The following is a 25,734-nucleotide window of genomic DNA, read 5'->3' on the forward strand; positions in this document are numbered from 1 at the left end:
TTTGAAAGATTCAAAAGTCTCGGTAGGGTACACAACAAGAGTATAAATTTATCTTCATCCTCAAGATGCACCTCAATATTCTCCAAGTCATCAAAGATTTTGTTGAACTCCGTAAGTTGCTCCATGATGGCCTTTGACTCCACCATCTTGAATGAGTAGAGTTGTTGCTTTAGGAATTGCCGATGAGCCTAAGACTTTGTCATATACAAAGACTATAACTTTAACTACATCGATGCCGCGTTTGGTTCTTTCGCTACATCTCTCAAAACTTTATCCCCGAGGCACAAGACAATGGCACTCTTGGCCTTGTCTACCATCTCGATCTTCTCCGCTCGTGACATGGTGACCGATGTAACACCCCGTTACCCAAATGCAATAAAATAGCATAAATACATCAGAGTAATTTCACAACGGCATGTTACACATCATTTTAAAATTCTTAAATAGAAAATAAAACTATTTAAAACAAATCAACTTATTATAACTGAAAACATAGCAGCGGAATAGTTTTCAGAATCCATCTCATCATGAATATCCAACAAAAGTCTATGGCATTAAAGGCCTTAACATAATCCCATATCATAGTTCAAAGACAATAAAAAAAAGGCTCCACATCACAAGTTCCAAAATTTGATACATGGAAAGGAAAAGCAACAACAACGAAGATAATCAATATTCCCATCCCACGTATCAGAGCCCTAGACACGACAATGAGCCACCACCTACTACTCAGGATCACCTGCAAGTTACCCATAGGAAGGGCAACATTTTCAAGCAGAAGGGGTGAGATTCACAACAATAAATATAGATATTAAAATCATCAATTGAATCTAACACCCTAATCAACAACATATTATCTTGTAACATATAAATGTATGAGTCACAAGTAACAACAACATCAACATCACACCATAACCACAATGAGAATAATATATAACACATATTCAACACCAACATCATCCATCAGATAATAACTGAAATCAACAACCAAGACTCATGCTAATGACATGACCACTGCTAAGACACCATCTTAGACTTCTTATATGAAATGCAATTATGCATGTGGTACCAATCAGGACCGAGGCCCTCACCGCTTTTGAATGGTTAAAGCATTCATCAGGACCGAAGCCCTCACCGCTGTTGAGCAACTAGTACTCCAGGACCGAAGCCCTCACCGCTGTTTTATGCATATGCAATGGACCTACTTGTGTATATCTACATACAACTGACCATGCAATGCAACTCCATATGACTCCACTTAAACCACATGTATGACTCAATAATTAGCATACATTCAACCATCATCAGTATTCAATAACGCAGCACTCCAATCAACCAAAACAATGCATAATTATATATATCCATGCTCAAAACAACAACATCAAACCATTATTATTCAAGCAAGCAATTTCAACAATCAGGGACTGAGCAGCTCGCCTCGCGAGCACATCTGCTCGCCACGGCGAGTTCACAAAACACTAGCTCGCCATGGCGAGTTCAAGGCGAACTCGAGGCGAGTGAAAATTAGGTGCTCTCGGGAAAAATGATATTTTCTCACTCAAACTCCAATTCTAAGCTCCCTATTCATCTTTTTAACCTAAAACTTCCTCCATTCATCTGTATTATCATCTAGGTACCTTAAACCATCCCCAAAACATCTTATAACAACTTTTCAAAAATCAAGTTTTATCTGGGCTTACTCGCCATGGTGAGTTGGACTGCTCGCGAGGCGAGTGGTGATGTTGTTCACTCGCGAGGCGAGACATGAATGCTCGCGAGGCGAGCGATGAACATCAGTACGGGCAGAAAACTGGTTTTTCCCCAAAATCGCACTTCTCTTCCATTCACTCCCCAAATCAGTTTACAGATGCAAATTAACTTTCTGTGTGCAACTAGAACCTATTTCTAACATCAAATTCAGGTTTACAACTTCAAAAACTACAATTTCATCATAGACCCAAATTCCCCAATTTTTACCAAAACCTGTTAAACTCAAAATCAGACTTTAAATTCTACACTATTGAAGTAAACCCCACCCTTACCTTAGAAATTGAAGAAGAAATGCACAGCAATGATCAACTCTTGGTTCTCTCCTCTTGTTCCTGGTTTTCTCTCCCTTGGCTTGGTTTCACGTAAACTGCTTCTGACATCTATTTCCCAACTTCCCTCTAACTTAACTCCCTAATATTTCCACTTAACTCCCCATAAATTCTATTAATTACTATTATTTCCCAAACTCCAAAATAATTACCATTTCATTCTTATTTTAATTATTATTAAATAAACCATATACTAAAATAATACACCACATAAAACATCCAAAAATCACATATATATATAAATACATGCATATACTCCACATAAAACACCAACATCATATATAATAATATATATATATATATATATATATATATATATATATATATATATATATACTCCTCATAGTTTAAAATTAATTAAATAAATAACTAGGGCGTTACAACCGATAACACATCTTCACCCTTCAAAGCTTTCTCACACTTTTGTTGTATTAAAACCGCTTCCATCTTTACCTTCCATAACCCAAATCATTATCTCCGGTAAATTTCTCAATATCCCACTTCGAACTCGTGGTACCTGATTATCCTTTGATCCTTGCCCCACGGTGGGTGCCAATTGTTGTGAATTCGATGAAAATCACACCAATAAAATACTTGATGTATGGAGCAAAATAATCAAGCAACCAATATCAACGTGGGAACAATTATAAACTCAAGCAAAAGTAGAAAACAGCGAGAGAAAGAAAGAGAGAACACACAAAATTTGTTTACCCAGTTCGGTCCAATACTGACATAGTATGGGAGAGAGAGCAGTCCTCCGTTCCACTATAATGATGAGTAACTTTACAAAGAGATATCAAAGGGGTACAAGAATAAGTCTCCCGTTTAGAGAAATCTCTCTCTAAACCCTAGTTTGTTGTTTGTTTCTGTTGTGAATTCGTTGAGAAAACCACACCAATAAAAACTTGATGCGTGGAGCAAATTAATACCAAGTAATCAAATCAAGCGTGTAGCAAATAATCCAAACAAAAAATAAAACAGCAAGAGATAAAAGGAAGAAGAACACAATAATTTGTTTACCCAGTTCGGTCTAATGATGGCCTAGTCTGGGGGAGAGAGCAGCTCTCCGTTCCACTATAATGATATGGGTTTCTTTACAAAGAGATATTGAGTTACAAGAATCAGTCTTCAAACCTAATTCTACCCAAGTCCCAGCCTCTTTCCGTGATTAAGAGACTCAATCCTAATAATGCTTTGTTCAAGGTGAATCAAAACAATCTCAACCTTAGTGTTGTTGCCAAGAGAAATTCTCTATAAACCCTAGTTTGTATGTTGGTTTCTAAACCCTGTTTTTCTACACACTTTATCATCTGATACAAGGCTTATATTTATAGTGGAAAGTAAACCCTTAAAAAACTGAAACAAATCTATGCTGAAAGTACGTTTTATTTTTATCTTCAGCGATACCATCGTGGCATGATGCGGCTTCATCGTGGCACGAAATTTCCAGTAGCTTCCTTAGAATCTTGCTTCAACAATTGTGGCACGATGCTTCTCCATCGTGGCATGATTCTCTAGATTTCTGATTTTAAGTTAACTCTCACAGTTTCTAAACCCTTGTTTTCAGCCTCTCTACCTCAAGGTTTACTCTGACAAAAGATCTATATTTATAGTAAAAGTATCCTCGAAGAACTGGAACAAATCTGAGCCCGAAAATACGTTTATGTTTTATTTTCTGCTAGTAAAATCGGCAACCGATTTCCCTCCTTCGGCAACCGATTTCCCTCCATCGATTTTGCTTTTTCGACCACCGAATCGGCACATTCAGAAATCCATTTTGAGTCACTTTCAGAACAGTATATGTTTATCAACATATCACTGTTAAGTAAAAATGCCATGCTTAGGGATTGGGCCTATAACTTTCTGATTCCTTGCTTCACTAAAATGTGGAATTATTCAATATATATATACCATAAACCAAAGCAAAAGAAAAAGTGGGAAAACCAAACCCTTTGTGAAGTAGAAGACACGCATGAGCAATATTCTTTCAAAACTTTGGAAAAGAATCATTAAGCTATGTTCTATAAATGTTGTCGTAGGCTTCGAATTAAATAATCACACAACATTACTAAAGCATAGTATCATCAGAGGTAAGAACTAATATATGTTTAAATACCATTTTCATTGTTCAAAAATATTTATGTACGAGTAAAAAATAAATATAAAGTCTAACTGTAATATTTTGTTTTTTCATGCAAGTCTTGATTAATATTTTGAGAATCAAAGTATATAAAACAATGGAAGCGTTGGGAGTAATTTGGGAAGTTGCAAAATGTTTGTTCAGTTGCACAAATGCACAAGCTGCCTATATTTATAAATTACAAGAAAATCTGGAATCACTGAACAAAAAATGGGATGATCTTCAAAACAAGGAAAAGGATGTGCTAACAAAAATTGATAAAGATGAGAGCACAGGAGTGATGAAAAGGACAAATGAAGGGATTGGTTGGCTTCAGGAATTTCAAACACTTCAAGAGGTATGTTGCTAATTTCTTATCAACTGAAGTGTTTACATAGAAACTATATTGCATGTATGAATGACAAATTTAAAAGAATGGATATAGATGATATTATGAAACAATTATGTGCCCTTTGATGTTGGATAAAGTGAATTTTTTTATATCAAATGAGTAAGTAGGTGTATGAGGTTTGAACCTCGGCCCTGCATGTATTATGTATTGTCTCTACCAACTGAACTATGTTCACGGAGACACCGAGAGAAAACCACTTTTCAAGAAAATGTTAATAAATAGGATAGTTTATGTTATTATGATAGAAACGGAGACACGTTCTGTTTTTAATCTAATATATTTCAGTTGGCATAGAATGTATCTTCATTTATATTTAGAACTATGCTCATCAAGACACATAGAATGGTCTTCCTTTTAATCTTATATATTTCAGTTTTTCTAACGTACTACATCAGTTTCTAAAGAAAAAAAAAACCATTTTCAATAAATAACTATGTTCATGGTGACACATTCTCTTTTTGACAAAAATGTCTTATATTTAGAAAAATTCATTTTTTCAATTTTATATATTTTCTCTATCAAGTCATTTTTAGTATTAATATTTTAAAAAAGAATCCTTTTTAGTATATTTAGGTACGACAAACCTTTTGAATGATATTATATAGTTATCTATCAGATAATAATTCATTTTATGAGAGAGTTTTTTTTTTTTAGGGATTTTTTGAGGGAGTTAATAATTCGTTTAACTACTTTTGTCAAAAAATAAATAAATTCATTTAACTACTAATTCCAAACCTAATAATTCATTTAACTACTAATATAAAGATGAACAATACTATAACTAATTACCCTTTAAAAAAAGAAAATACTACAACCGTTTTCGATAAGATAATATTTGAATGATGTCATATATTGAAGTTGTTGACATAACATTTTATGAATTTATGTTATTTTTTGAGCTTAGCTAATTTGATAAGGTATAATGCATAATACATGTAGGGGTCAGTGTTCAAACCTTGAACAGCTCACTTATTTACCTTTAAAAGTGTGTTTAGACAGAGAGTTTAGGAGGGAAAGAGAGGGAGGTTTTACTTTTCTTTTTTAAATTATGGACATTATAAAATAATTTTAAGAAAATTAATTTAACAACGTGATAAATGATTATATAATACTTCAAAAACACTTAATTTATTTTAAAAAAACATGTTCGTAATTAAAAATATAAAAGTGAATCCTTCCCTCCCTTACCCTCTTAAACCATTAATCCAAACACACCTTAAGATAAATTTCTCTAATTGTTAGACTTTTTGACCCATTTTTTTTTATTTTTTATTTTATTTAAGAATTTACGTTATTCCTCCCCTATATTTTAGTTTTTTTTTTCTTAACCGTGTAGTTCTAAGTAGAATGTGCTTCCCATTATATAACTATATAAAACTTACACACATTTCCCCTAAAAAAACTTACAAACTTTTCCCCTAAAAAAAATTAGGTTTAATTACACTTTTGGTCCTTACATTTTGACCAACTCACGAAATTGGTCATATCTCTTTTAAATCGAACAAAATCGTCCCTAAACTATATGTTTTTCTTGCAGTTTTAGTCCTATCTCCCTATTTTAAATTCCAGAAACGCACAGAAATGACAGTTTTATTCCAACCACCTATGCTCAACCATGAAATAAACAAGAAATAAATCATGTGGGTATAAGTGTAACACCCCGTTTTCCCAATATACAAATTTCATAAACAATTATCAGAGTATCAACCATAAACGGGATATCACATAGAAACGTAATCCAAAAACAGTTAAATAATAATTTAACCTTCACAATATCTTTGACATAGCAGCGGAATATTTAGTTCAAAAATCATAAATCAGTTTGGCACGTAGGCCCCATCAAAATAGTTCACAAACATAAATAGCATAAAAGTCGCGTAATAGAATGAAGCATGCATAATCATAAAGCCCCATCTGTAACGCCCTAGTAGTATTTTATTTATTTTTAGAATTATTTAAGGTCTTTTGTGTGTTGTTTTAAAAGTATTATATATGATTTATGTGGTGTGTGGAATTTATTTATATAATTTAATTAATATAAATAGAATAATAAGAGAAAATGACTTATTTTAGGAGGTTAGGGATTAATTAGAAATTAATGGTTATTAGGAGGGGTTTAATGAAATAAAAGGAGGTTACACTTTGAGGGAATAAGAAGGAAAGATAGGGAAAAACAATAGTACGTGAAAAACATTGTGATTGGAGAGAAGAACCAGAGAAAGCAAGAGAAAAACCAAGAACAAGGGGAAACTTAGGAGCCGATTGCTGTGTTAATCCTTCTTACAATCTAAGGTAAGGGTGAGACTATCTCTCAATAACCATAATATATAATTCTGAAATTGACCTAATTGAATGGTTTTGGAAAATAATATGAAAATTAGGGTTTGATGATAATTCTGATGGAATGAGTAAAAGATGATGTTAGTTATCGGAGTCTGATGTTAAGAATGAAAGCTTAATCCATGTTGTTGCTGCAATCCATTAATTGATTGAATGTTTGATGAATTGTATGAATTGATGAATATTTGCATGATGGTATGATGATTCTGTAACTGTTGCTGTTGATGGTTGAATTGTGTTTCCTTATTATGCCTAGTTGTATATAGGACCTGTAAACATCTGTTGGAAAACATTTTGGGTGAACAGGGGATTAAAATGGGGTTTTTGGAGTGAGAAGGAGTCTGAAACCGTAGGTTTTTGCACTGCCCAGATGAATGGTCGCTTAAGCGAAGCACCTGTCGCTTAAGCGAACATTCAAGCAAGCTGCCCAGAATGCGATTCTACCCGTTCGCTTAAGCGAACCGTGAGCGAACTGGTAAGCGAAAATTAAGTTTGGTTCTGTCTAGAATTCGCTTAAGCGAATGGTAAGCGACCCTGTGAGCGAAAAACCATTTTGATTCTGTCCAAAATTCGCTCAAGCGAACCGTGAGCGACCCGTAAGCGAACTGAGCCCAGAACCTACTGTAAGTTGGTCGCTTAAGCGAACTAGTCGTCGCTTAAGCGAAGTGAACCTTAGTCAGCCTTTTTCTGAACTTGCTCGTAAGCTAGGGGACCTCTTTTAGTATTCCTTGTGTGTCTTCTTAGCTTGTATAACCCTTGTTAAGTTTCTAATCCTATGTAAACATAATGATAATGATTTGATCGATTTATATAACTTGCGGAGATGTTGAAAAGTGTGAACTAGATGAATGAACATGTTGCATTAAGAGGAGTGGTGAGTCATATAAAATACATATGTATTAGTAGAGTTGTATGTAGGTATACACTGGTTGGGTAGTTGCATAATCATCAAGTGGGAGAGCTTCGGCTCTGGAACGCCTCGTCGTTCAAAGCGGTGGAACACTAGTTGTTCAAAGCGGTGTGGAGTGGTGAGGACTTAGGTCCTGCTGAGAATGCTTTAACCATTCGACAGCGGTGTGGGTCACGGCCCTGAATTATGGTACCACATGCATATTTGCATTTATTGAGGAGTATTAGATGGGGATGTCGTGTCATAACATGAGTTGCATTTTGTTGACTGGATTCCATTATGAATGAATGATGTTGATTATAAAATGACTATGCTTATTGAATAATCTTTGATACTGTAAGGTGTTAGATTTTCAGTTGATGCTTTTATATATTATTTTTATTGATTGAGAATCTCACCCCTTCTGCTTGAAAATGTTGCCCTTCCTATGGGTAACTTGCAGGTGATCCTGAGTAGTAGGTGGTGGCTCAAAGTGTCTAGGGCTCTGATACGTGGGATGGGATTTTATTGTTTTCCTTCATTCTATGTATCAAATTTTGGTTATTGTTGTTGTAGCCCTATGGTTGATGAATTATTCTAGTTGAGGCTTTTTATGCCAAGATATTATTTGGAGATTTAAACAGTTGTTGACGTTTCAATGATAATATTCCGCTGCATATTAAATGATGATTTCATTGGATGTTTAATAAATAGATTTTATATTCTATTTCAGAAATTTGAAAATGAAGTGTGACTCGCCCATTAGTTTTATTACTCTGATGTGTATTTATTTTATTAAATAAATTATATTTGGGAATGGGGTGTTACACCATCCCGTTACGTATCAGAGCGACCTAGAAGACACAGTGAAGGCAAGGCCACTCACGACGGAAACAGCACACTAAGCTCGGTCACCTGCACGTTACCCACGGTCGAGGTAACATTCAAACAGAAGGGGTGAGATTTCATAACAGAATAACATTAAACAATGTAATTGAGAATCATAAATTAACATCATAATCATTCCATTATTAACTTTGCATAATTGCTAAACAGTTACCACGTAATTGTATATTCATTAATTAGGAATAGCATAACATAATCAATAAGCACATATCACGTAATCACATAATCATTCATTATCAACAAGGCATCTTAATCATGACAATGTGACAATGCTCCTAGACTCCGTATATGCATGTGGTACCAATCGTCATCATAAGTATTAATATACTTTAATCGTGCGGAGGACAAAGCTCCTATAAAACGTGCGGAGGACAAAGCTCCTAATATTCGTGGTGAGGACTAAGCTCAATGATATGCTATGCATGGACTCTTAACAACAAAACATCGTATTCATCGTAATCATATGCATTCAATAACTTGAAGCGAAACGTCATCATGTTCTTATATTCAAAAATAAGCATTGCATACTCAGTTAAATAACAGCAGCAGCATAAACAAGACACATAACAGCAGGGGATATTAACATATCAACATTATTTCGATAGGATCATAATCGTTTCATTACATCTTACATGTTGCATAATACCTTAATCATGCTCAATTAATATCATTATATCTTAATAGCTTTACAACTGCATTAAACGTTATCTTTAGGTTTCATTACCAATTAGGGGTTCACTCTTGATCGAAAGGCGCGACACAGATCGCACAAACACACAAAACACTACATTCTGGACTTGCTCGCGAGGCGAGAGTTCTTACTCGTCATGGCGAGTACCACTCAAACTCCCAACTAATGTTGTTCTGGGTTGAATCCTGTCCTAAAATCATTCCTAATCGTCTCTAGGTATGTCTAGGCACTTAAAGGCATCCAAGGTCCATCTAAAAAGGTCGAAACACGAAATATGACATGCACTCTGCCTAAGCTCGCGAGGCGAGGAAAGGTTGCTCGCCATGGCGAGTTGCACCAGACAACTCGCGAGGCGAAGGGGAAAGGCTCGCGTGGCGAGCGATGAATCTTCATCACTCGCGAGGCGAGGATCATAGCTCGCCGTGGCGAGCGATGAATGTCGCTACGGCCAGGCTTCCTAAAATCACAAAAATCCGACGTTTCACATGGTTCTAAGCTTGGTTTTGATTCCAGAATTCACCCTAAACATATTCTAAGGTTACAGGACAATCCTTACATCAATCTAAACAAGTTTTACCGTTTATTCTCAATTTTTAGGGTTTTGACCTAATTCCAAAACTTCTCTAAATCAATCCTAACTTCGTCAATTAATCATCAGAATTACAGAGGTTAATGCTATTAAGTTATTAGTCCCACCCTTACCTGGTTATGAAGAAAATCGCAGCCCTCTTGGTCTCTTGCTCCTCTCTAAGCTTTTTCTCCCTTTTTCCAAAAGTTTTCACGTACCAAGTGTTTTTCTAAAACTAGGTTTAGCCTTTTTATACTTCTCCTTAATAACTTATCTTATTTCACTTTCTCCCCCCAAACTATCTAAAATATCAAAACAGCCCTCAACTAAATATTTTTCAAATCTTTATTTTATTTATCAATAAAATAAATTCTCTAATCTTATCAAATCTTCCAAAACTCATAACTTATCACGTCATCAATCAAATCATCAAAATCACCACAAATCATCAACACATATCAAAATCATGCATATATTATATAATTATAATATAATTGCCTAAACTCGATTAAATAACGATTAAACGAAAGTGGGCGTTACAACTCTCCCCCACTTAAAAGATTTTCGTCCTCGAAAATTTACCTTAAGTAAACAACTCTGGATACGACCCCAGCATCTTACTCTCAAGCTCCCACGTCAAGCTTTCGCCAGTCGCTCCCGACCAAACGACTCTCACGAGAGGTATATCTTTGCCTCTCAACGTCTTCACTTTACGATCATCAATCCTTAACGGTAAGGTTTCTACCGTAAGGTTGTCTCTAACTTGCACATCGTCACTCTGAATTACATGAGATGGATCCGGAACATACTTCCGAAGTTGCGACACATGGAAAACATTGTGCAAATTCGAAAGATGCGGCGGTAAACCCACTCGGTAAGCCACCGTTCCAACTCTTTCCAAAATCTGATATGGACCAATGAATTTCGGGGTCAACTTCTTCGACTTCAAAGCACGTCCTACACCAGTCATAGGAGTGACTCTCAAAAACACGTGGTCTCCTTCCTTAAATTCAAGATCTTTTCTACGCTTATCATGATAACTCTTCTGTCGACTCTGCGACGCCTTCATTTTCTCTCGGATCATCTGAACTTTCTCAGTAGTTTGCTGCACAATCTCCTTGATGTAAATCTCTGCCAACTGTGCGACAGGGTAGCTAATATTAATAGGCAGAAAATGAGCTGACTTCGTCAATCTATCAACAATAACCCAAATTGCGTCGTTCCCTCTAGGAGTATTCGGCAAACTCGTCACAAAATCCATCGATATGCTATCCCATTTCCATTCTGGCACGTCTAAAGGTACCATCATCCCAGCGGGTTTCTGATGCTCGACTTTCGACTTCTGACAAACTAAACAGGAATACACAAACTGTGCCACATCTCGTTTCAAACCAGACCACCAGAAAATCTTCTTCAAATCATGATACATCTTCGTAGCTCCCGGGTGAATACTCAAGCTACTTCTATGGCTCTCTTCAAGAATCATCTTCTTAATCTCTTCATTGTCGGGGATACAAATTCTTCCTCGGAATCTCAACACGCCTTCATCATCGATTCTAAAATCGCTGTCTTCAGCCTGATCTCTAGCAACCAACAAATCCACAAACTTTACATCAACTCTTTGTGCTTCTTTGATGCTTTTCAGAAATTCACTATCAATCTTCAGCATACCCAATTTCACACTCTGAGGTGACCATTCACAAACCAAACTCATATCTCGGAACTGTTCAAGTAGCTCAAACTCTCTGTCCATCATGGCGGACATATGCAATGTCTTCCTACTCAAGGCATCTGCAACAACATTAGCTTTACCCGGATGATAATTCAAACCAAAGTCATAATCCTTTAGCAACTCTAGCCATCTTCGCTGCCTCATATTCAATTCCTTCTGATCGAACAAATACTTCAAGCTCTTGTGATCACTAAACACCTCAAACCTCGAACCATACAAGTAATGTCTCCATATTTTCAACACAAAGACTACAGCCGCCAACTCGAGATCATGCGTAGGATAATTCTTCTCATGAACTCTCAACTGTCTTGAAGCATAAGCTATCACTTTACCTTCTTGCATAAGCACACCTCCTAAACCCAACTTGGACGCATCACAATACACCACAAAAGGTTCTTCGGGCTTCGGCAAAATCAAAACTGGAGCAGTCGTCAAACGTTTCTTCAATTCACCGAAACTTCTCTCACAATGAACGTCCCACACAAAAGTCTTACCTTTACAAGTCAATTGTGTAAGCGGGAGAGCTAACTTAGAAAACCCTTCAATAAATCTTCTGTAGTAACCGGCTAAACCCAAAAAGCTTCTAATCTCAGTAACGGACTTAGGAGTATCCCATTGCGATACAGCTTCGACTTTAGACGGATCCACAGCAATACCATCTCCGGAAATAACATGGCCAAGAAAACTCACTTCTTTCAACCAGAATTCACACTTAGACAATTTAGCATAAAGTTTCTTCTCTTTCAACACTTGTAAGACAATCTTCAGATGTTCTGCATGTTCTCCATCAGTCTTGGAGTAAATCAAAATATCGTCGATGAACACAACCACGAACCGATCCAAAAATGCATGGAAGATGCGATTCATATACTCCATAAACACTCCAGGTGCATTGGTCACACCGAAAGGCATAACTTTGTATTCATAGTGACCATAACGCGTTCTGAAAGCTGTCTTCTGCATATCCTCATCCTTTACTTTAATCTGATGATAACCCGATCTCAAATCAATCTTGCTGAAAATTCGTGCACCCACTAACTGATCCATCAAATCATCAATTCTCGGAAGTGGATACCTATTCTTGATAGTTACCTTGTTCAACTGCCGATAATCAATACACAACCGCATACTACCATCTTTCTTCTTTACTAGCAAAACCGGCGCTCCCCAAGGTGAAACACTTGGTCTAACAAACTTCTTTTCTAGCAAGTCCTCCAACTGTTTCTTCAACTCAGATAATTCTGAAGCAGACATACGATAAGGTGCCATCGAGACCGGCTTCGTTCCAGGAACAAGATCAATAGAAAACTCGACTTCTCTCTCTGGAGGCACATCAGGAATCTCATCTGGAAAAACTTCAGGAAATTCGCACACCACCGGTAGCCTATCAATCACTGCTTGATTCTCAACAGATAAAGAAGCCATCAATGAAAACATCAAGATACCATCGCGTTCCAGTTGCTTCAGCTGCTTAGTAGATAAAAACTCTGCACCACTTTCCTCTTCGACGGAAGAGAAATGCACTGACTTGCTAAAACAATTAATAAGAACGTGATTGTACTCCAACCAGTTCATGCCCAGAATCACATCCATACCACTCAAAGGTAGACAAACTAAATCCATTTCAAAATCACGACTAAACATAGACAAAGGACATTTCAAACATACGAGAGAAGTAGTCACCGAACCCTTAGCTGGAGTTTCGACAACCATCTCTCCATTCATATCAGACAACTCAAGACCCAAAGCAGAAACACAATTGAAAGCAATAAAGCAATGCGTAGCACCAGTATCAATAATAGCAACTAAAGGAGTATTATTAATATAGCAAGTACCTCTGATCAAACGATCCTCATTCTCTGTCTGAGTCCCAGTCAAAGCAAAGACCCTACCAGTAGTCGGCGCCCTCTTAGGCTGAGTACACTGAGAACTAATATGACCCTCTCCATTGCAATTGAAGCACACAATGTCCGAACGATTGCAATCAGCTACAACATGACCTTTCTTACCACACCGGACACACTTCTTGATTTCCTCAGGGCAGGCGTTGCTCTTGTGGCCTTTCTCACCACAATTGAAACACACAATCTCTGCAGCATCCTTCTTCTTAGGCCGCCTAACATCGACCATCTTCTGTTTCCCTTTATCGGCGGGAGCACTGTACGGCTTAGGACGACTCTGCTGTCCCTTGCCCTTCCTCTCATTCACTACCTTGTAGTGAGCCTTCGTATCCTCTTCATAGATCCTGCAGCTATTAACCAAGTCCTGAAAAACTCTCAGCTGTTGGTACCCCAGCGCCCTCTTGATGTCGGGCCTCAAACCGTTCTCGAACTTGATACATCTCGAGAACTCAGAATTCTCAGCAGTATAGTGCGGGTAGAACTTTGACAGCTCCACGAACTTGGCAGCATACTCTGTCACGGACATATTTCCTTGCTTCAGCTCAAGGAATTCGATCTCCTTCTTCCCGCGAACATCTTCCGGAAAGTATCTTCTCAGGAACTCTCTCCTGAAAACAGCCCAAGTCACAACAGCTCCCTCCTGCCCAAGGGTAGGCAGAAGAGCAACCCACCAGTCATCAGCTTCCTCTGCCAGCTGATGAGTACCAAACCGCACTTTCTGATCCTCCGTGCACTGCATAACCCGGAAAATCCTCTCAATCTCCTTAAGCCACGTCTGGGCTCCATCAGGGTCATAACGTCCTTTGAAAGCTGGAGGGTTCTTCTTCATGAACGTCTCCAACATCCTAGCCTCAGCATTTGCACCAGCATTCACGTTAGGTTGTTGTCCCACAGCTTGGGCAACAGCTTGTAGAGCAGCAGCTAACGCAGCATCGTTCCTTCCAGCCATTCTGATATTCTGATATTCTACAAAAGTAGCAACAACAGTATAAGATAGTAATAAAATATTACTAAGACTCGACACAACTCTCTAATTGACCGGACGGACCGACCTGCTCTGATACCAATTGTAACACCCCGTTTTCCCAATATACAAATTTCATAAACAATTATCAGAGTATCAACCATAAACGGGATATCACATAGAAACGTAATCCAAAAACAGTTAAATAATAATTTAACCTTCACAATATCTTTGACATAGCAGCGGAATATTTAGTTCAAAAATCATAAATCAGTTTGGCACGTAGGCCCCATCAAAATAGTTCACAAACATAAATAGCATAAAAGTCGCGTAATAGAATGAAGCATGCATAATCATAAAGCCCCATCCCGTTACGTATCAGAGCGACCTAGAAGACACAGTGAAGGCAAGGCCACTCACGACGGAAACAGCACACTAAGCTCGGTCACCTGCACGTTACCCACGGTCGAGGTAACATTCAAACAGAAGGGGTGAGATTTCATAACAGAATAACATTAAACAATGTAATTGAGAATCATAAATTAACATCATAATCATTCCATTATTAACTTTGCATAATTGCTAAACAGTTACCACGTAATTGTATATTCATTAATTAGGAATAGCATAACATAATCAATAAGCACATATCACGTAATCACATAATCATTCATTATCAACAAGGCATCTTAATCATGACAATGTGACAATGCTCCTAGACTCCGTATATGCATGTGGTACCAATCGTCATCATAAGTATTAATATACTTTAATCGTGCGGAGGACAAAGCTCCTATAAAACGTGCGGAGGACAAAGCTCCTAATATTCGTGGTGAGGACTAAGCTCAATGATATGCTATGCATGGACTCTTAACAACAAAACATCGTATTCATCGTAATCATATGCATTCAATAACTTGAAGCGAAACGTCATCATGTTCTTATATTCAAAAATAAGCATTGCATACTCAGTTAAATAACAGCAGCAGCATAAACAAGACACATAACAGCAGGGGATATTAACATATCAACATTATTTCGATAGGATCATAATCGTTTCATTACATCTTACATGTTGCATAATACCTTAATCATGCTCAATTAATATCATTATATCTTAATAGCTTTACAACTGCATTAAACGTTATCTTTAGGTTTCATTACTAATTAGGGGTTCACTCTTGATCGAAAGGCGCGACACAGATCGCACAAACACACAAAACACTACATTCTGGACTTGCTCGCGAGGCGAGAGTTCTTACTCGTCATGGCGAGTACCACTCAAACTCCCAACTAATGTTGTTCTGGGTTGAATCCTGTCCTAAAATCATTCCTAATCGTCTCTAGGTATGTCTAGGCACTTAAAGGCATCCAAGGTCCATCTAAAAAGGTCGAAACACGAAATATGACATGCACTCTGCCTAAGCTCGCGAGGCGAGGAAAGGTTGCTCGCCATGGCGAGTTGCACCAGACAACTCGCGAGGCGAAGGGGAAAGGCTCGCGTGGCGAGCGATGAATCTTCATCACTCGCGAGGCGAGGATCATAGCTCGCCGTGGCGAGCGATGAATGTCGCTACGGCCAGGCTTCCTAAAATCACAAAAATCCGACGTTTCACATGGTTCTAAGCTTGGTTTTGATTCCAGAATTCACCCTAAACATATTCTAAGGTTACAGGACAATCCTTACATCAATCTAAACAAGTTTTACCGTTTATTCTCAATTTTTAGGGTTTTGACCTAATTCCAAAACTTCTCTAAATCAATCCTAACTTCGTCAATTAATCATCAGAATTACAGAGGTTAATGCTATTAAGTTATTAGTCCCACCCTTACCTGGTTATGAAGAAAATCGCAGCCCTCTTGGTCTCTTGCTCCTCTCTAAGCTTTTTCTCCCTTTTTCCAAAAGTTTTCACGTACCAAGTGTTTTTCTAAAACTAGGTTTAGCCTTTTTATACTTCTCCTTAATAACTTATCTTATTTCACTTTCTCCCCCCAAACTATCTAAAATATCAAAACAGCCCTCAACTAAATATTTTTCAAATCTTTATTTTATTTATCAATAAAATAAATTCTCTAATCTTATCAAATCTTCCAAAACTCATAACTTATCACGTCATCAATCAAATCATCAAAATCACCACAAATCATCAACACATATCAAAATCATGCATATATTATATAATTATAATATAATTGCCTAAACTCGATTAAATAATGATTAAACGAAAGTGGGCGTTACAATAAGGAATCTACTTTTTTCAGCACACAAACCAAGAAAAACCCTAATTTCTAAGACATGTTTCAGGTATGTAACATGTCTTGGAAATTAGGTTAGTGTGATGAATAAAGTAGATTCATTGTACCCACATGTTTTATTCTTTGTTTATTTCATGGTTGAGCATAGGTGGTTGGACTAAAACTGTCATTTCTGTGCGTTTCTGGAGCTGGAAATAGGGAGATAGGACTAAAACTGCAAAAAAACATATAGTTTAAGGACGATTTTGTTCGATTTAAAAAAGATAAGACCATTTTCGTGAGTTGGTCAAAATGGTAGGATCAAAAGTGTAATTAAGCCACAACATTACAAACTTTAATTGAAATATTGTTATTAATTTTAAAAAGTCGTGCTTCAAAATATAATTTAGATTAAAAACATTTTTGTCGTCGAATGTGGATTTTTGAAAAAAATTAGACTTAAATATATTTTTGCTCCTTATAAATATTATAACTTTTTGTTGTAATTCTTCTAAAAAATTTCTACGACTTTTAATCCACAATGTTTTTCAATTACAACTTTTGATCACGACTTTTAAGTCAACTCTTGTGTATCATTTTAAATTATATATATTTTTTCACAATCATGTTTAAAAATTATAACAATCTTTTCCAAATTTTTTTTTTAACTTTTTAACAAAAGAGAAATTAAATATAATTTTTTATGTTTTTTATCATTCAAATTCATATTTCATTCATGTTTGTTAAAAAAACTCAAACTTTCTTTAGGTAAGATTCTTATAATATTCTAAATATTTTACAAAACTGTGAAGGTTAGACATAACCTAACTTAAAAAACAGTGACCAAACTTGTTAAAAAAAAAAAAAACAGTGACCAAAAATGTAATTTTTTTATAAATATCCTACATAAATATCTGATACTCTTTGTTTCTAACAGAAAATGATGAAGGCTAATCAGTATGGTCAAGAGTTTCAAAATAACAGATGTCTGAATGGTTACTGCCCAAAGAACTTTGTGTCAAGCTACAAGTTAGGTAAGGAAATTGTTGAGAGGCTCAATGAGGTGAATGCCATGCTTTCTAAAGCTGATAAGACGCAGTTTACTATTGAGCAACCACCTAAACCTGTTGATGAGATGCCTTGTGGTGAGACTATAGGCTTGGACTTGATGTTCAACAAAGTATGGAAAAGTCTTGAAGATACTAATGTGGGAATAATTGGTTTATATGGAATGGGTGGCGTCAGAAAAACTACCGTTATGAAGAGAATTCACAGTGAATTAGGAAAGAGGGAGCATAGTTTTGATATAGTGTTGTGGGCAGTGGTTTCTAAAGATTGTGATATCAATCAAATCATGACTGACATCAGCAATAGGTTAGGGATTGATGAGAATTTTTGGAAAAGAAGTAGTCAAGAGCAAAGAGTAGCGAAGATTCATGAACGGTTGAAAGGAAAGAAGTTTGCGTTGATGTTAGATGATTTATGGGGAAAGCTAGAACTACAGGCGATAGGAGTTCCGATCCTGAAAGAAAGTAACAACAAATCAAAAGTTATGTTCACAACACGGTTTGAGGATGTGTGTGCTAAAATGAAAGCGGAAACAAAACTGGAAGTCAAATGTTTATATGATAAAGAAGCATTTGAATTGTTTTGTAACAAAGTAGGCGACGAGACATTAAAATGTCACACAGAGATCCCGAAGCTAGCACATGAAATGGCTAAAGAATGCGGAGGATTGCCGCTAGCATTAATCACTGTGGGAAGTGCCATGGCTGGGGTGGAAAGTTATGATGCTTGGATGGATGCGAGAAATAATTTGAGGAGTTCTCCTTCTAAAGCCTCGGATTTTCTAAAAGTTTTTCGAATCCTCAAGTTTAGTTATGACAAACTTCCAGATAAGGCGCATAAAAGTTGCTTCTTGTACTGTGCATTGTACCCAGAAGATTTTGAATTAGATGTTGATGAACTTATTGATCGATGGATGGGTGAGGGATTTCTCGATAAAGATGGTAAAAGTATATATGATATGTACAATCAAGGGAAATCTATTATTGAAAAATTAATACTTTCATGCCTATTAGAGGAGGGGATTGTTACTAAATTTAACTTTGTGACTGGTTGGTACAGTAGGGTATTTAAGATGCATGATGTGATTAGAGATATGGCACTATGGTTAACTCGAGATGAAGATGAAAACAAAGACAAAATTGTAGTTCAAGGGGAAGCAATTTCCATTTCGGAAATGGATTCTAAAAGATTGAATGTTGTAGAGAGGATTTCAATAATAAGTACTTGGGATTCAAAAGAAAGCTGGAAGATACCAACTTGTCCGAATCTCATTACCCTTTGTTTAAATTTAGAAATAGAGTATATTGATCATGCTTTATCAATGAATTTCCAATCCATAAAAAAGCCGAGAGTGTTGGATTTATCAAGGAATCGTTTTATTAATCTGTCCGCAGAAATAGGCGAGTTAATCAACTTGGAATTCCTTAACCTCTCAGGAACAGGAGTATTTGCGCTGCCTATTGCATTGAAGAAGTTGAAAAACTTGAGGGTATTTCTTTTGGATGGTATGCTTCGCCTTGAAGTCAAAAACATTCCTATGGAAGTGATAGAGAGTCTAGAACAATTAAAGGTATTTAGATTTAGTAGTTATTACAGATCTTTACAAGAAGAAGAGATATCATTACTGGAGAAGCTTGAATCATTACCAAAATTGGAGGCACTGAGCGTCCAATTAAGAAACTTCACTAGTGTGCAGAGATTATTTGACTCCACCAAATTACGAGATTGCTCTAGATACCTTATGATTTATGATTTGGAAAAGGAGGGGTCACACTCACTTGAAATGTCTTCATTATTAACATCCATGACGGAAATGAGACATTTGGACCGCATATATCTTTCATGCATTCACCACCTTATGGATGGTTCATCGATTGCTGACAAATACCTTCTTAGCAAGCTTCGCCAAGTGTGCATACATTATTGTTGTTCAATAACTCATTTGACATGGTTGAGGTATGCTCCGCTTCTCGAGGTCCTTTCTGTTTCTGATTGTTATTCAATTGAAGAGGTGGTGAAAGAAGCTAAAGATGGTGAACAAGCTGGCTATGACTCCAACAATGACATGATATTCAAAAATCTTAAAGATCTTTGCCTTCATAATATGCGAAATCTAGTGAGCATCCACAAGAGAGCTTTGAATTTTCCTTCCCTAAAACGTATTATGGTTAAAGGTCACTGCCCCAATCTGAGGAAGCTTCCTTTGAATTCCGGCTTTGCTTCCAAGAATAATCTGGTCTTGATTCAAGGAGGGACCAAGTGGTGGGACAATTTAGAGTGGGATGACAATATTATTCCAACCTTACTACGTCCTAAGTTTGAAGCAGTGCTGTATTAATCAACTTGGATTGGAACAAACAAGTTGAAAAATCTTAATTTCTTTACGCACATTTTGTGTTTTCTAGTTTTATGTGTTTCTCTCCTCATTTGGGCTTCTTCTGCTCATGTATAAAACTTGGTTGAAGAAAATAGATGGATCCCCAAAATAAATCGAATAGTGTTGATGCTCTTGCTTTTCTACTTGCTTTATAGTGCTAAGACCGTGACTGAATTGTCCAAGTCAACCATTTCACACATGTTACAATTTTGACTGTTAATATCTTTAATTATCTAAAGTAAAAAATTAAAAAAATTTAATATTTTGAAAATATTTGTCGAGACAAATCAAACAACATCTTACATGCTAATTATTTATACATTAGTTAAAAAGTAAGGTCAAAGTAAGTCAAGTGAATAATGCACATTGCAAAAATTGGACATGTATTTTGAAACGGAGGGAGTAATAAATATAGCATGCTAATTTAATCAATTTATTAAGTTCTATTCCTATTTCCAAGCAGAAGCCAACAACGTTTGAGAAATTAGGGGTGATAGTGATACCCTAAATCATACATTCAATAACAATTATTACAATTATTAAACTAAATTTATACAATGATTAATAGTATATTTAAAAAAAAAATACAATTATTAATAGTAGATGTTTGTTATTTCTTAAAAAAAAATAGAAGACGTTTGTTATTGTTTATTTTATTTATCGTGTCTAATATTTCCGCCCTCCTCGATATATTTTTCTGGCTTCGTCCCTGTGTGTACATCCTCCAAACGAAATGCGGTTTAGGTTGGTTCGGTCCTCCACATTTGATACTTGAGGTTGACCACAATAGTTAGCGTTTCACCAACAAGACTGATAATGTACGCATTTTTAGAAGCTCCCTTGCCCATTTCAAGGTCATTGCCATAATCATCGTGTTCAACAAATCTAAACCAGTAGAGTGTGATTTTCAACCAGATTTTTCGTACGCAAGGAGTCCAACCCCTGACTACATGCTCAAGGAGTTAAACCCTCATTGTGGGGCAAAATTCCGACACTATAGGATATAGTGACGGAAAATAATCGTAGGTATGACAAACTTTTGACCACGAAAAGAGTACCGTAGGTAAAATGATATTTGGTACTATACCTATGGTAAAATGACATTTACCTGCTGTTGTTTGCTGTTGCTAAATGTCAAATTTATTGTGGAAGCTGTGAATCATGTTTCCTGGTTAATTTTGTAAACGTATAAATCAACGCAAGTGACCTATAAAACAGGTATACAAATTTGGTGTAGACATATCATACTCATTTGTGATGCCTACCTCACAAATCTGTTATACACATTGAAGTTTACTATTATAGTTTATCTACACGACTTTTCTAGCTCGGTCTAAAACAAGTAACCTATATATTTCCAGACAAACAACCTTATTGTAAAAGTGCCTCAAAATTGGAATTCCGGAAGCAAAAAACCGGTGGCCGATTTTCAGGGCACGGTGGTCGATTTTACACTCTGGTTTTTTGTCTGTTGGTTCGGCAAAAATTGGTGGCCGATTTATGGAGTTCGGTGGCCGATTTTGACATCAGAAAATAAAACAGAAACATATTTTCGGGCCTAGATTTGTTCCAGTTTTATTGAGGATTCTTTTACTGTAAATATAGACATTGTATCAGTGTAAACCTTGAGATAGAGGGGGCTGAAACAAGGGTTTAGAAAGGCAACAACAAAACTAGGGTTTATATAGAGTTTGTCTCTTGGGAACAAACACTAGGGTTTGAGGGTTGATTCACCTTGGGAAACACTATTAGGATTGAGTCTCTTGGTCACGGAAAGAGATTGGGGCTTTGGGTAGAATTAGGCGGGAGACTTATTCTTGTAACCCATTGATATCTCTTTTGTAACGTTACTCGTTACTCATCATTATAGTGAAACAGAGGGCTGCTCTCTCCCCCATACTAGGTCAATTTGGACCGAAATGGGTCAACAAATTCTTTTGTATTCTCTCTTTGTTTTGGTTGCTTGACTATCCCTTACTTCACACATCAAGTATTTACTTGTCACGACCCAAATTCACAATCGTAACCGGCGCACGAACTAGAACATCCTAGTCCGGCAAGCCTATTGACGACACTTGGCAGAATTTAAACAATATTTACATATTTGTATATCTCAAATAAAACATTCCTAGACTCCAAATAGCTGCAGATACTCTGATTCAACATATACATAAACAAAAGAGACATCCATCAAAGAAGCCTACCAAAAAGAGTGACACGGCTGAACTTTGAGTCTACTAGCAGCTTCCTACGTAGCTGCTTGAAAATCTGAAAAAAATAGAAAATAAAAGAGTAAGTCACAAGGACTTAGTGAGAGACAACAACCACTACCAACTAGAAGGGAAACACACAAGGGCACGATTTTTTACTTTTCTCAAATATAATTTTTAACTTCCAAGGCTAGTAACTGTATAAAAATATAATAAATTCACAATCAAGTGTACCATGAAAATTCATAAAACTTCGTAATTTTATCAAACCAAATAAGACTATATCAAAATTTCAATGTCGTCAAGAGGTGAAACCAAATCCACAACTTTAAAGAAAATATATAAATCGATTATAATGAAAAGGAATCGAGATAATCAAATCCAAATAGAATATAAAAATCGGGCTTAATGAAATGGAATCAAAATAATCACTTCAAAGAAAATATAAAATCATATTCAATTTCATAATACAAAAATGATCAACTTTAAATAAAGTATAGAAATCTAACTTTGGTGAAAATAATCAAATGGGTGAATCGAGAACTAGCTCCATCTCGTTGATAGCCCTCTCCACCTAATGGTGGCCTTTCCGTACATGGGGCGGCTCCATCTAACGGATAGCTCTTTTCTCTCGACTCAAAACAAAGTGTAAAACATTTTCAATTAGGGAGTTTACCTCTCATTGATAGCCCTCTCCTCCTAATGGCGGCCTTTCCATAGGGGCGGCTCCATCTAACGGGGTAATTCTACCTAATTGAAATCACATACTAGGTGCACCTAGGTCGTCGTCATTATAACCATAATTTTCAAAACACCATTCTTAAAACACAATGCTAAGACCATATTTCACTACATAATAAAACTTATTTCAAAACGTGTATCATCGAAACTCAATCGAAAATCTACTACTTATAATCATAAGTAAATCCAAATTCAAATCCAAATCCAAATCGCGTACAAATTAATATCAAATCCTTTCAAAGACGCATATTTCAAAACCACGTTTCACAACATATCAAAACTACTATGAAAATACATACAATCAAATTCTCCATTTCAATCCCTCTACTTTATAAATCGCAAGTAAAATCCAAATCCAAATAGAGCGCATATTAATATCGAAAGTTTCCAAAAGCATATGTTTCAGACCGTATTTCCCATATATCCAAAACACATGTCATAATATATGCAACCAAATCTCAATTTCAACCATTGGCCCAACAAATCGTAGATAAATTCAAACAAAAACCATAATAATATCGATGACTTTAAACATGAGCAACATTGAGAAGAAAAAGTTCAATGGGTGTGTTCCCCATTTTTTATAAACATTTAACATAGAAAATTATCAAAATATCAACTCACAGTTATGACGAATCAACTAAGTTTGATCTCCAACCACTCCAAGAGAAGCATGTGAAGCGTCCAATATCATATCTGAACATCAATGATATTTTCTTAAGAATTAGAAACTCACTATACAACTTCTCTAACCGCCGATAACCATAAGATCCCTTAATCTATACTCCAATTTCTAAAAAAACTTACGTAATGACTAAAAATGCTTAATTGAGCTAGGAATTGTGTATTTACCTCTAAGAATCTCAATAAGCAACTACCAATGGGTGGGTACTCATCTCCTTCCATAAAACACAAATCCTATCTCAAAAACTACCCAATAGCATTTTATGAGGTTGGTTTGCCAAGTTGTACCATTTTACTCATGCTTGCATGATTCAATAAAAGAATTTGTTGATTGGAATTGGAAAAACAAAGAAAACGTGTGATGAAAGGTGAAGTAGAATTGGAAGCTAATGAAATGGCTGGAAGGTTCGAGAGAGAGAAAAGAACAGATAAATGGGTGGGGTGTGCTTACTTAAGTTTATATATTTATATATTATTCTATTATTTATTTTTATTATTATTTTTTTTAAATTCCTAAAACGGTGCGTTTCATTACTGGTGTAATTTTTCATCGAATTCACAACAAACCTCGTACGTCACCTTGAACCCCATCAACTCATGACCCTAATCTACATATCTATGCTACTAACACATTTCTATCTTCAAAAAGTCTTCCAAATCTATTACAAAGAGGATCACCCTCCTACCACATAAAAAATTTATTTCTCTCGCTGTTTTCTACTTTTGACTTGTGATTATAATTGTTTCATACACTTTATTTTGGTTGCTCGACTATCCCTTACTCTACACATCAAATATTTATTGGTGTGATTTTTCATCGAATTCACAACAAACCTCCTACGTCACCTTGAATCCCCATCAACTCATGACCCTAATCTACATATCTATACTACTAACACATTTCTATCTTCAAAAAGTCTTCCAAAACTGTTACAAAGAGGACCACCCTTAATCAGATGTGCATATTTGCTGGCTTCCAAAGGTTTAGAGGATCAAGGTGTTAAAATTTGGCTAGACTTACTTGACTTTCTTAGTCTTTTATTTGTACACGACATGCGAGGAATGCCTAATTTTAGGTTTCTAATGCCTAGGAGATTTTGGTTCTTGTCCCCCTCCTTTTATTTATTTTTATTTCCCTTTCTATCTATTTAATCTTTTGAGTTAGTGGCACTTTGCTACTCCTCTTTTTGGTTTAAAAAAAAAAAAGAGGTTCCTATAAATCATTATAGACGTTTAAGGGTCTAACACTTTCTCTTCACGTAACCAACCCCCGAACCTTAAATCTCTTTAAAATGTGGGTTATTTCGAACTTTTACCCCATTCCCTTGTGAGTCAACGCTAACCAATAGCTTGATCTCCGAAAATCACTGCGACACACTTGTTTTATTTATATATTTAAGGATTAATAGTGTTTTACCCCCATAATATAGACTATTGCTGGTTTTCTCCTTGTAATTTTTTTTACATTCCGTCCTTGTAATTTGAATATTTTTGGTATTGGTCATTCATGGAGTTTGACGGTACAAAATCGATGACATGGGAGAAGGTAAACCAAAACTTGCTAAAATTATAGGGGATACATCAAAATTTACTCAAATTGCAGTAGATGAAAATACCATAAATTTTGTAATTTAATGCCATAAAATTTTTACCGTGGATAAATAAAAAAACCTTCAAATTACTAGGACGGATATAAAAATAATAATTAAGGAAGCAAAACCAGAAATGACCCGTAAAAACACCTTTATTTATTTAAGTTTTGTCCAAAAAGTTGAACGGTAATGACGGAAGTAGTAAG

The 25,734-nt window shown here is 36.0% G+C and overlaps 1 protein-coding gene and 1 long non-coding RNA gene across 2 annotated transcripts; one reads left to right on the plus strand and one right to left on the minus strand.

Moving 5' to 3' along the window:
* Positions 1 to 4,336: 4,336 nt before the first annotated feature.
* On the plus strand, positions 4,337 to 20,262 carry LOC25497292 (probable disease resistance protein At5g63020). Its single transcript, XM_013597210.2, has 2 exons — positions 4,337 to 4,576; positions 17,794 to 20,262. Exons 1-2 carry the CDS (start codon positions 4,337 to 4,339, stop codon positions 20,260 to 20,262), a joined length of 2,709 nt encoding a protein of 902 aa, XP_013452664.2.
* A 2,052-nt stretch (positions 20,263 to 22,314) lies between these two features.
* Positions 22,315 to 24,363, minus strand: LOC112422886 (uncharacterized). The gene is made up of 3 exons (XR_005646624.1): positions 24,105 to 24,363; positions 23,877 to 23,948; positions 22,315 to 22,569 (listed from the first exon to the last, which is right to left on the minus strand). It is a non-coding gene; the product is annotated as an uncharacterized lncRNA (long non-coding RNA).
* Positions 24,364 to 25,734: the final 1,371 nt, after the last annotated feature.

The sequence above is a fragment of the Medicago truncatula genome, chromosome 6 (genome assembly GCF_003473485.1).
Source record: "Medicago truncatula cultivar Jemalong A17 chromosome 6, MtrunA17r5.0-ANR, whole genome shotgun sequence".
In the NCBI taxonomy this organism is placed as follows: Eukaryota; Viridiplantae; Streptophyta; class Magnoliopsida; order Fabales; family Fabaceae; genus Medicago; species Medicago truncatula.